Genomic DNA, 13,303 nt, shown 5'->3' on the forward strand with positions numbered 1-13,303 from the left:
TGAGTATCCTTTCAGCCCATGTCGGTACAGGACTGGTGTCACTGTGGATAAAGACACTCTCTGACCAGCTTCAGCAGCATCTTCACAAGGTCTTTGCTTTTGTTCTGGGGTTGATACGCACATTTCGCAAAACACTTCATCTCTGGGACACAGAACCCGTCTCCTTCCTGAGCGCAATGATGGCTGGACATTCCCATGGCGTTTATACTTGCGGCTAATTGTTTGAGCAGATGAACGTGGAACCTTCTGGCATCTGGAAATTGTACCCAAGGATGAACCAGACTAGTGGAGGTCCACAATTCTCTTCCTGATATCGTGGCTGATTTCTTTAGATTTTGTTATCAATTCTGAAGAACATAGTTTTACCTTCATTAGATGCTTAAATATTTAACAAAGTAATATCTTCATGTTAAACAACATGGCAACACAACAAATTTTTCTCCTCAGAATTTCAGAATGTTTCAGCCCAATGTTTCAGTTCATGGCCAATCAAAGATGAGCTTTTTCTTTAAACCGTCACAAAAGCACCAACGGGAGATGTTTTAGAGCACAAGATTGTATTTAATCTTGTGATTTTGAAGAAGTAAGAATTAGTATTGCACAGTAGATATAATACTGTTAACAGCTTACCCTTTCAGTGAGCTTGGCTGAGGATACTGCAGTCTGGAGAAGAAGAGCAAGGATCAGATTTTACTTTCTTATGCAAAAGAGGAGATTCATTTGGTAAATTTGAAAACAGGATAAATGCAGTACACAGAGAGAACAGTGAAGTTAAAAATCAAGTAAAACAAGAAATACATGAAAGACAGACAACAATCATGAAACCAGAACTATATCAAGATCCAGATCGCGCCTGTGATTGTGGCAGCCGTCGTACCTGCTCCGGCACCATCACAACTGTTTTTTATTATTATTTAACTTTTTATTTATCTTTTTGCACTGCGTTCACCATGTCATGTCCTCGTCATATCAAATACGACAGAGACACACTGGTGAACATTGGTTTTTCACTACAATACACCACTTTTTCTGCCGATGCGTCCTGGCGGGGACCCCTCAGCAACAACAACACAGGATGCTGGCAGCGTAGCAGGCCCCGGGGTAAACGAGCTGGCATTAGAAACAGGTTGAGGCTATGAGCACACCGACCACCACTGCCTAACATCCTGCTCACGAATGTCCAGTCCCATGGACACTGCATTAGCCGAGCTACATGAGGCTATCTCCAGCTACCAGACTAACCACTGGGAGGCAGCCCTCATCATGACCGGGGATTTTAACAGTGCTAATCTGAGGAAGGCGATGCCAGAACTCCACCAGCACATCGTCTTGCCCACCAGAGGAGACAGAACTCTGGACCACTGCATAGACTGTATAAAGGATGGATGTAGCAACCGGCCCTGAAGAATGAAGCCAACCCGGAAGTGTGAAAAACCTGCAATATCACTACGTCCACTAGTTACTGGCTCCAAAAAGCCCTGGCTCCCATAGAAATGAATTGGAAAAGAAGTGATCACAGAAGATCATGAAATACTGCAATCCTACAGCTCAGGATTTTTTTCTTATTAGTTTTCATGGTCAAATCCAGAGATCAGGTGGCCAATCTGAAAATAAATCAATAGTGAATTTTTAAAAAATCATCAACATTTTGCGGGGCAAGGGGTGGGACTGGCTTGATTGACAGTCGGCAGCGACGATGCAGATGAAGCGAGCAGAAGGCGGTAAATGTGGGCGGGCAGAGAGGGCCCGCCTCTCAATCCGTCTGACCAATCGCTCCTCCTATGGTTCCGCCCCCCTCTGACGATTTTTGCGTCACTGGCTCCAAAAATCTAAGATGTCAACCAGGAAGTAGCTAACCCTAACCCTGGCTTCATTTTCTCAGTGCAGAAACCAACGGGTGATGTCACGGTAGCTAGATCCATCTTTTATACAGTGTATGGACCACTGTTATTCTCCCTTTAGAGACGGCTATGCAGCAAAGACAAAACTACCATTCGGCAGGTCAGACCACGCCTCCATTCTCCTTCTGCCCAGGTACAAGCAGTGGCTGAAGCTGGCAGCCCTGGTGGAGAGAGAAGTGTCGTGTTGGTCTGACCAATCAGAGGCCGCCCTGCAGGATACCTTGGAGACAGCCGACTGGGACATGTTCCAACACAGCTCCGGTGACGACGTCACGTCAGTTTGTTTACGGAGGCGATTGTGGGATTTATTGGGAAACTAGTGGAGGACACTATCCCCAAAAGAACCATCAGGGAGTTTCCCAATCAGAAGCCATGGATGAACAAAGGCATCCGCAACGCTCTGAAGTCCCGCACCGCCGCCTACAACAAAGGACTCGCTACCGGAGACATTGGACTGTACTGCCGCTACGTACAGCATCTGCAGAGCCGTGAGGGAGGCCAAGCAGAGATGCGGGGAGAAGCTGGAGTCACAGCTGCAGCAGAGGGACATCAGGGGACTATGAACAGTGACAGACTACAGAGCAACACCGATGCCCATGGTGAGTGTTGACATCTCTCTGGCCGACGAACTCAACAACTTTTATGCGCGCTTCGAGGCTCCCACAAAAAAGGCGCACATTCAGCCCGGCAGAGAGGAGGAGACGTGTACCGTGACAGAGCATGATGTGAGGTGGATGTTTCAGCGTGTGAATACCAGGAAAGCTGCAGGACCTGACGGTATAACCGGTCATGTTGTGAAAACCTGCACCAACCAGTTTGCACCAGTGTTCACGGAAATATCATCCCCAGGTGCTTTAAACAATCTGTGATTGTTCCTGTCCCCAGAAAAGCCAAGCCCAGCTGTCTTAATGACTACTGGCCCATTGCCCTTACCTCTGTGTTATGAAATGTTTTGAAAGACTCACCTCCTCCCTACCTGCCTCCCTGGACCCCCCTACAGTTTGCATACCAGCCAAAAAGATCCACAGAAGATGCCATAAATCACCTGCTACACACAGCCCTGGCTCACCTGGACACTAGGAAGGGGAATTATGTGAGAATGCTGTTCGTGGACTTCAGTTCAGCGTTCAACACCATAATTCCCTCCAGACTGGTCACTAAGCTGCAGGACCTCAGACTCACCTCCTCCTTGTGCAGGTGGGTCTACAGCTTTTTGACCAGCTGACCACAGGTGGTTCAAGTGGGGAATCACCGGTCTCCCTCACACACCCTGAACATCGGTGCCCCCCAGGGCTGTGTGCTGAGACCTGTGCTGTACTCACTGTACACCAATGACTGCCTGTCCACATCAGACTCTAACACCATCATTAGGTTTGCTGACGACACAGCAGTGGTGGGTCTGATCGCCAACAACAACGAGGAGGACTATTTGATGGAGATCGCCCATCAGGAGGACTGGCGCAGACACAACAGCCTCCTCCTGAACGTCAGCAAGACCAAGGAGCTGATTGTGGACTACAGCAAGAAGCAGCAGAGGGCATACCACCCACTCAGGATCAGCAAGACAGAGGTGGAGCGAGTGGAGAGCTTCAAGTACCTGGGTGTTAACGTCACGCAGAACCTGACGTGGTCCTGTCACATCAACACCCTGGTGAAGAAGGCTCGACAGCGTCTCTACTTCCTCCAACGCCTGAGGGACTTTAAGCTCCCTCTCAAGGTGCTCAGGAGCTTTTACACCTGCACCATTGAGAGTGTTTTGGCTGGGAGTATCACCACCTGGATGGGCAGCAGCACCCAGCAGGACTTCTTCCCTTCCTGCGGAGGGTGGTCCGCTCGGCTGAGAGCACCATCATAAAGGGAAACAATATCAGATAAAAATAAAAGTCTCATTGTGGTGCTGTGCCTTTGATATTCACTGGAGTTAGGAGTGGCAAATCAGGTCAAACAGCTCCAGGGCTCAGAGCAAAAGTAATAATGGTAAACCAGGAGGAACATGCACATGACATTGTACATGTTTCTCTTTGAACCAGTTGTTCCTCTCTGTGAGCCAAAAGAAAAGGGATCCTCACCCAGCTTGCATTTTCATGACTCCGATCCTCCAGCTGCCATTGCCCGGGCAATTTGTCACTGCTTTATTCACAAATGGCTCAGGCTCTTCATAACACGGCGGGCAAATGCTTAAAGAGGAAGCAAACAATACATTCTAATTATACGACAAGAATGAATTAATAGAAGTGATACCTGGTTTGTTTTTTTGTTTTTTACAATCCAGTAACAAAATATGTGACTACTTAAAGTTTGACATGAACTGGTGGGTGTTTGTTTTTGTTATTTTTTAACACTGTGCTGTAGAAAACTCAGCTGTACTTACCTGAATGTTGAGGTGCTGCCTCCCGTGTAGACATAGATGCCCCTGTGAAGACACACATACAGTTTTGAAGTTCAACACATACACATTTATGCTGCAAAGTGTTATCAGCATGCTGAGATGTAAGGATAATGTTTTGTTATAGACACACAATATGCATTTGTGTTGAGTAAACACTTCAAATGAAATGATTTTTCTTGTACTTTGCCACCTACCGACATACATTTAAGATAAAATTGGATTTTGCTTATATTACAAAAAACACATGAAAAGACAATACATTCGCAAATTATTTTTAACCTTGGTAAAACATAAATTGTCTAGCTAAACCCTGTTCATATTTGGAATGTTTTCCATTACACATGGAAGCTCACTACATGTTTTTGTAATTTTAATTATATTTTTATGTAGTTCAGAAGTATGAAAATAATTTGGAAATCAAAAGGAAAAATCTTGTAAAATGGCAGATTTTTACAGTTTAAAAATGAGTTTGTGTGATTTTGGAAAGGTTTGATCAGCATAGTCAGTCATACTTCACTGTATTTCATGAACATTCATTATTCTGGTAAATATAGGGTTCAGTTGAACTTTTCTCAAAATCTAATACTCCCATTGTCGTCTTTTTTTTCTTTTTTTTTTAAGAAAAAACAAAAAGTATGATAAACGTGTTCTTCATTCGGTCAACCATTTTTAAACATTCGTCTTTGTTGCGACATAAAGAGCAGCCACATGACAATAGAAAGAGAAAATAGTGAAGGAAGAAGACAGACATACACAGACTTCAATCCATTTGAGATGGATTCAGGAAGGTGGAGATTTAAAGGTTTGCTCTAACATAATCTGAAAACGGTTTTCGAATTGTCCCAAATTAATCAGAGGAGACAGCACATGCTCTAAATCCCTGGTGTTCAAGTTTGAGATGTTGCATCACCTCCATCAGCCACCAAGTCCAGCTCAGCGGATGAGGATTCTTCTGGTGAAAATTCTCTATGCAACCAACAATAGACTTTTTTCTTCTTTGCTTTGTTTAGTTTTACAAAAGGTAATTACTTTTCTCTCTAACATTTCCAAAACCACTATCATAGGACCCCATCCATCCATCCTTTCACGCTACCTCCTCTATCCTATACATCCGGAGAAAGTCCACATCAACACACTTTCACTATGTCAGTGTTGGTGGATGGAGGAAAAAAAAAAAAGAAGCTAATTCTAGCCATTTAAAATAAAATGTACAGCACTCATCATCATCACTGCAGCTCCTCGGGAGCATGGCGGTCCAGATAGGTTTTGTTTAGGCATCCACCCAGGAAGCTGTTTCAGTTTGGGCCTTTCACCTGGCTTGTCTCTCTTCATCAGTCTTCCTCCTGTTTCTTTCATAGGACCTCACACCATCACAAACTGTTCTCCTCCACACTAGTCTATCCAGTGGGGCTGTATCCCAATTACCAATCTTGCAGTCTTTTAAGGTCTTTTTGAGGGCATCCTCAACTCTCTTCTTTGGAGCACCAACACTTCTGGTTCCTGAAGAAAACTGACTAACGACAAGTTGTTTAGGTGGACGAAGTGCGTCCATTCTAACCATGTGTCCATACCACCGTAATCTGTTCCAATGTAACATAGCTTTGGTGCTTGCCACAGAGCACCGGTCAAGCTTGGTGATGCGATCAAACCATTTTCTATTCAAGATTGTGCGTAGATATCATTGATGGAACTTCTCTTACTTGGTATTGGTACGTAATCCATGTTTCAGAACCATACAAGAGTGTTGGTATAATGTCAGCTTGGTACACTTGTATCGTGGCATTCACCTCGAGTTCGAGATTAACAAAAACACGTTTACTTAGCTTGCTAAAAACAGTTGTAGCAGCACTAATCCTATTGTCTCGATCAAGAGTGACATCACTGGCTAAGCAGCTGCCAAGACACCTGTGGGACTACTTTAAGGACAGTTCCATCCAGAGTGATTTCAGGGTGAGAGGCAGCTGAGGTGGTACCATCCACAAGGTGATACATAACTTCTGTTTTGGTGCAGCTTAACCCTATTCAGGACTTTTGGACCCCAGGCCATTTTGTTTAGGTGACAGGTATTGTTTTTTTATTTTTTAAGACTTTTTTAAAATATAAAAAGAGGGACATTTGTCATGCATTTGGAACCAAAAATACATCAACTTATCAGAACATTTATTTAACATGATATAAAAGTCTATAATGAATACCAACAAATATTCTGTCTTGGGGACCAATGGACCCCAAAAGACCTTCTACGTATGGCAACATGAAAGTCCTGAATAGGGTTAATGATAGTCCAAGACGGCTATAGGCTTCTGTGAAAGTGTCTGTGATTCTCTGCAGGTCAGTTTCTGATGTCGTGCAGGCTGCAGCATCATCAGCATATTGGAACTGAAACCACGGACACCTTTGTTTTGGCCTGTAGTCAGGTTAAGTTCAACATGTTCCCATCAAATCAGTAATCCATCTGTACTCTATTAGGTTTCAGTTGAGGTTCTGCCAATTGCAAGACAACACCCATGTAGGGGGCAAACATTGTAGGAGCCAATGCACACCAGCTTTGACAGGAAACATTTCCATTTGTTTACCTGCACATAGAACACAGGCAGTCACCGTGTCGTGGAGTATCACATAGAGCATCAAGAGTAAATAATAGCCTCTGCTGAATTCAAACAGTTCACGCCCTTTTCAGTCGATAGGAGTGGTTGTACTGGAGTGTATGCTCTGTTAACTTCCAAAGAACCTTGCAAATGAGGTACAAAAGTAAAGCTGCTTATAGTTAAACATCAACAGGTCTATCACATCCTGTTAGTGATCGGAGAATAGCCAGCATGTCTGTAGATGAGAGGACTGCTGTGGTGTATGAATCCAGAGAGAGGATTCAAATGTGAAAAACCACGTAGACGTGCTCACATTTTGTAAGAACTATTCAAAGTCATGCACTTTTTCACTGTTTGTGTTTCGTTCGAATGTTTTTTGTGCCTCTTTGTTTCTTAATGTCTCAGTTCCTTTTTCCCCCTTTTTTCTGCATTAAACAGATTTGATTACAGCACTAATATAAACTATTACATGCATGAAGGGAATTATTTAGATACCTTTCCTTTAATACATGGCAATGAACTGGCCATGATTTATATTTATTTTTATAACTTCAGCTCAGTTGATACTGTGTGAGAGATGGAAACGTACCTCAAGACTTGGGTCTTGATATTTTAGGGTCACTTAGTGTCCAAATATGTTGGTCTTTGTCTGTCTGATGGTTGATGCTGACAGCTGGTGCTCGCTGAGATTACGACTGTCAGTAGAGACTGATTAAAGCACTGAGACTCAACCGTACAGTGCCTCTGCTCATTCTCCATGAAGTTTAATGTTTAGTAAAAAGTCTAATAATTACCTATGGCGATACTGAAACTATCACTGTTTCACCTTGTGAGTCTGTGTTTGTGGGTCCTTGTAGCAACATGTTTTCCTGCAGACATGTGTGGAAGTGAAAACTAACACACAAGGTGGATTTATTTATTTATTAAACATTTTTTTAAAAATGGGCCAACTGTAAATAACATTTTACAAACAGTATTTTGTTCCTTTACATTGTTCAACCATAAAAATACTTTTTTTTTTTTTTACTGTATTTAAATCAACAACTTTACACATATGTACTGTTATTTGAAAGAAGAAATATGTATATTAAGTTTTCAAAAATGGTAAATACATTTTAAGGTATTTTTATTTAACAGATTGTTTTCTGTTTAGTTAAATTACAGATAAAGTCTAGTCAATACACAAATAATAATTAATATTATTTATTTACATGCTGACAACAAAAAAAGGCCAAAACCTAATGTCCACATCAACCACCTTTTTTTCCAGAACAGTAATTTGTTCTTTTTTATTGTGTAACCATAAAATTACACTGGTTTACTGTGTTTAGGTCAGCTGAAAATATTATTTCACAGATATTTGCCATTTTTTGACAATTCAAAAAAAAAAAGTAGAATAATCACAATATTCCACCAGTTTTTTTGGGACTTCTTGCAGCCAGAATCGGCAGGTGCTTATACCTCTATCTGTCTGTGTGATAGCATTGCAACTGTGCAAGGTGCAGTCACAAACAATTGTTGGGCAGTGTAATCTCTTCCATGTAAAGCTGAGTCATGTTTGGCTTGAGGCTAGAGGTTGGCTAAGTTCCAGCCTTATGCCCAAAATGGAGATTGAGGTTTCACCATTACAGTACAGCAAAAAAATAAACTCCACAAAGAAGATGCAAAGGTGCTGACTTGTCCACTGATCGACTCACTTTCCAAAGGTATAAAACCGTGATCCAATTAATCGAGACCATCTGGGCAAAACTGTTATTTTGTGCTGAAATTGAGCATGATTTACAAAAAAAAAAGCCTGCCTCCATAAACTCACTCAGAAAGCTAGGAGAAACATATACAAGAGCTATCAGAGAAGCTGACATAAGTGTCAGGCAAAACAATAGAGGAAGTCAGAACGTGACATAACATAGCTTCATGTCACATACTGGCATACGAGCACAAGTACACTTACTACTTCTGTATGGTGCAACTAATAACGTAACGTCGCTTGTATGCGACTTCATGTCACATTACTAGTTGCACCATGCAGAAATAAACAGGAACATATTAGCAGACATGGACAGAGAAAATGAGTCCAGGCAAAGCAAAAGCATCATGAATGCAAGGGATGCAAATGCTCCTCAGCTGGATGAGTTCGTGCTAAAGAAGACATGTGTGCTGCTCATACTGTAGAAATGTGGGGCATTTTTCTGTCATCAACAAAGTCATGACACATTATGAGGAAGATGAAGCCAACTATGGAAAAATCACTGACAGGGACGACCCAGACAAATGCATAGACTGTGAAACTGCCTATGCAAGGTATGGAAATAGACTTTATGATTGACACAGCAGATTTAAAAGTGTCACATCAGGAAAGACTTTAATCTGCTTATGTGTACGCAACAACTGAAAACCTAGATAGCATCAGAGGAAAACTGAGCTATATGGGCCACTTTGTAGCTACCATGGGGGAGAACAAGTTCAGATTTAAGTTGAATGTGATAAAAGAGTCACATGGTGGCCAACCGTAGCTGTAGGAGTCCAGCTACCGACAATCTGAACAGAGCAGAAATACAGCTGAAAGACCTTTAGTCTGCGGAGTTTGGTAAACTTAAGATTAAGCCAATCAACATCATTTTAAAAAGAGGAACGCTCAGGTGGAGCAAGACTGTATAATCGCCAGGAGGGTGATTCAGCCAATCAAAGTGGCTCCGAGGGTCGCTGTGCTGAAGAAGACACCAAGTTTATGTTTGCATCTCAAAAGGCATTTCAAACCCAAACTCCTGCATACTAAGATGTTTTCGCTTTCTGGCAGATACCGCTAGACAGCGAGTGCCAAACTTGTAGCATTCAAACCTCCTTTTGATCGGCCCACCTTCGAATGACTCATATTAGGAATCACAAGGATCCATGAAGTCTTTCAACGTGACAGAGCTTCTCGTGTGTCACGAAGGCGTGGCCGATCACATCAAAGAATTTACACAGTTGGTGTTCCTTTGACAAATCTGCCCGCACCTCGTACATAACTGAATTCATGGAGAACATTTTGTCTCTGGAGCAGTTATCTTAAGTTCTCAGAACGGTGATTCACGCAGATAAGCACATCTTGCAAAATACATCTTGTGCAAATGTCAGACTTAAAGAAAAGATCATGTAATGTAGTGGTACTGTTTTGTACAATTGCAGGTTGTAGGTATACTAAAGTGAAGTCATTTCAGTAAATGATTAGTTCAGGCCGTTAATAACTTGCCTCTGTAAAGCCAAGTCCTGTTTTCACTTATGTCATCGGAGCACAGGATGGCTACGAAGCACCCTGGGGGAGATAGTGGGAGGCACAAAGGAATGAACTCATGATCAATAGATGTGTCTCCAACACTCAGGAGCACAGTGCTTTGTGTGCTCACCACAGCTCCAAATTTGCATATAATTTTTTTTTTCCCTCTCATTTTAATGTTTTCTCATTTGGGCACTGAAGTAGTGCCAGCGTCTAAGCTGTGGCAATCTTGTAATCATCGGTACAGTGTGTCTGCTGCAACTTCTATTGTAGGGATAAAAACGTTAAGAGCGATGGATGATGGACGTTCACAATGTGTTTCCCTTTTGAATTGAAAAATGTCATGTCAAGCACTGAGAGTTGTTTACATTAGGATCTATAGGCTGCGTTCTTCTTTGAGTCTTTAAGTCTTTTAATCCATCTCTTTTGTTGTTTCTGGTGCTGCAGCTGGTGTTGCCTCCAGCCATGGGTGCAGCTGTTGAGCCAAGTGACACTTTTTGATAGACTACAGTCTTATTTTAGGTGATTTTAGTGATTCCATCAGAGGAAGGTTGACTTCCTGATCATGGTACAAAAGTCCCTTCTCTCTTTTTTTCTTCCCTTTTCAGTCACAGCAGATGTTTTAATAAACAGCCAGTGATGACATATAATCCACACTGACTGCTGTGGCCTCTCATACTGTCTGTATATGTTGTCCTCGTCTCCCCTCCCCTCGCTCATCGCTTCATCTCACCGAGGACGTCCCTCCCATGTTTAACAAATTGACCACAACCTCAGTCTCTGAGCTTTCATTTGTCTTTGCCGTTTGTTTTGGTCATTGGTAAAGTCACTCCTTTCTCTGCTCCTGCCAGCGATCAGGTTGATGCAACCCTCTTCCACCTCGTTCATCGCCAGGTTTCATAAAGACTACTGTTCAAAGGTCCCTCCGATAAGCTTTGCCGTTCAGCATCATTCCTCGCCTCTGCTCAACCACAGCCAGTGTCTGTTTTTCCCTCACATGCTTAAAATGACGTCAGTGGTCTCTAGTCGACAAAGACTTCTCACATATTTCTTCAACTTTGCCCTGTTTTGCAAAGCATGTTTAATGGATAAATTCATCTTTACATCTCTGTTGCATCTGAAAGAAAGGTATGAAAGCGTGCCTGGTTTGAATCGAAACATGTCTTTAAAAAAAATAAATAAATAAATTCTGCGTAACATAAAAAAGGCTGCTACTCCGGCCCTTCACTGTCCATCCATTACTGGTAATGTTGACACATCCTCATAACAAAATGATTATCATGGCTCCTCACTGTCATAATAATAGCACTTCTGTAATTGTATAATGGCTCATGGATAGATCAAAAGGAACTTAATAGCTGCCACTCAACAATGATCACACGTACTTTGTATGATCAATTAGTCACATTTCTACAAGTGGTATTTTACATCTAGAAATGGAAAACGACTGCAATTTTATCACTTCTCTGTAGATTTCGTTGCACATCAATCGAATTTGGGTTTTTATTCACCCTCAAATTCACAAAATAAACTAGGAGATTAAAAAAAACAACAACAACAACACACATTTAATTTGTTATTTTGAATGCAACTAAACCAGACAGGAAGAGATGCCAAGCAGTTTATACTGTGTATATACTGCATACATCATCCACCTCATCTTATATCCACTTATCTTACATGTACATTTATTTATTTATCTTTATATTGTTACCCACAGCTATTAATTAAATTAATATACTTTGTGTGTTCATACCACTCTGTTTATATTGTCCATTCATTGCACTTCTGATTAGATGTTAAACCGCATTTTGTTGTCTTGTACTCTGTAGAATGACGACAAAGTTGAATCTAATCTAAAAACTTTATGGTCTGTGAATACAACATGATGTTTGCCTTCTTCTGATCGTGTATATCACTTCCATTGAGCAGTGTTTGCAATTCCAGCGATCAAAGCTGTTGCACGAACGATACTGTTGTCATTTTGCATCGCTCCGACCCAAACCCACAGGCTCAGACACGCACCCGCATCGATACTGCGCACCCGCAGAACTTTCGGAGTTTACAGCAGGTTAACAGACAGGCTGGGTGAGAAAGGAGCTGTGAGTCTCCAAACTGTCACCGAAGAGACCTCTGTTCATGTCCTGTGCCCTATCATTCATTTCGCACAGTTTTCGTTTCCTATCTATCTCTATCTTCTCATTATTTGGTTCAGTTTTGGCACCAAAACTACTTGGTTCAGTTTGGGTTTAAAATACACCCTCTTACAGCATAAATCGCACGTTAAAAGTCACTGCAAGAAAAGGAGCAACAGTGACAACACCAGCAGACAACTTTTTTTTTTGGATGCCTCGTCCTGACATCCAGACAACTGCGCTGTGCGTAACCGGTGCTGCCCACCCAGAGTGGAACCGTATTCATCAAACACATGCTTCTGTCACATTGTCACTTCATTCTTAGTTATCGCTGCAGCAAGTTAGTTACTTTTTATTTTAAAGTTGGAAATAAAAAACAAAAACTTACCCGAAAAGAGCGAGAAGAAACACAAAGGCAGCTAAAATGTGACTCTTGGAAATGTTGCGCAACATATCCACTTTTTTTTCTTAAATATTGTCTAAGAGCAGAAAAACACAACTTAACAGAAGCTTAACTAAAATAAGCTCACTGGCTGGACACTAATGTTCAATACAGATCACTCTGGTGATGCATTTGTCTCCTGCTGAGACACACAGGTTCTGCTGATTAGTTTAGAAAAGGCTGGATCTGACAGGTAGGAGGGAGGGTTATCTACTGATGTCACTGATGTCAAAGTCTTACCAGGTCTGCATGTAAAACAGGGAGATATGACACAGAGACACTGAGCCCTCTGTCAGTTGGTGTCCTTGCAGAAAATTTGAATAATAAAAACAAGAAAGTCTCTTAAGAGAAGTGATTAAAAAAGAAAATGATGCAGTTTTGCAACTAGTTTTGTTTTAGGCGAATGCTGAAACCAGAAGTTAAAATTCACAGTTTTTGAACAAGCAGACTGCAGTCATTTCCTCCTGAATGTGACAACAGGAAGACTATTTATAATTTCTCAAAGATAACTAGCCTCACTGTTTTTTTTTTTTTGTTGCTTGGCACTCACTCAAATACAATTTAAAGCAGTAGGGCCCCCAGGCACTGAGCA

At 41.8% G+C, this 13,303-nt stretch overlaps 1 protein-coding gene across 2 annotated transcripts in view; it reads right to left on the minus strand.

Annotated features, from left to right (window-relative positions):
- The window catches only part of LOC103365124 (globoside alpha-1,3-N-acetylgalactosaminyltransferase 1-like), a 16,488-nt gene extending 3,463 nt beyond the window's left edge, over positions 1-13,025 (minus strand). The window contains exons 1-4 of one of the 2 annotated variants that reach the window (XM_008292476.1): positions 12,952-13,025; positions 4,273-4,314; positions 3,971-4,078; positions 631-663 (exon numbers count right to left, since the gene is read on the minus strand). In XM_008292476.1, coding sequence (XP_008290698.1) covers positions 631-663; positions 3,971-4,078; positions 4,273-4,314; positions 12,952-12,962 — 194 coding nt within the window. In that variant the 5' untranslated portion in view covers positions 12,963-13,025. Of the gene's footprint in view, positions 1-630; positions 664-3,970; positions 4,079-4,272; positions 4,315-12,657; positions 12,847-12,951 lie in introns of those variants that run through there. The other variant, XM_008292475.1, reaches the window with a different exon arrangement.
- Positions 13,026-13,303: the final 278 nt, after the last annotated feature.

The sequence above is a fragment of the Stegastes partitus genome, unplaced genomic scaffold, assembly GCF_000690725.1.
Source record: "Stegastes partitus isolate 25-593 unplaced genomic scaffold, Stegastes_partitus-1.0.2 Scaffold813, whole genome shotgun sequence".
Lineage (NCBI taxonomy): Eukaryota > Metazoa > Chordata > Actinopteri > Pomacentridae > Stegastes > Stegastes partitus.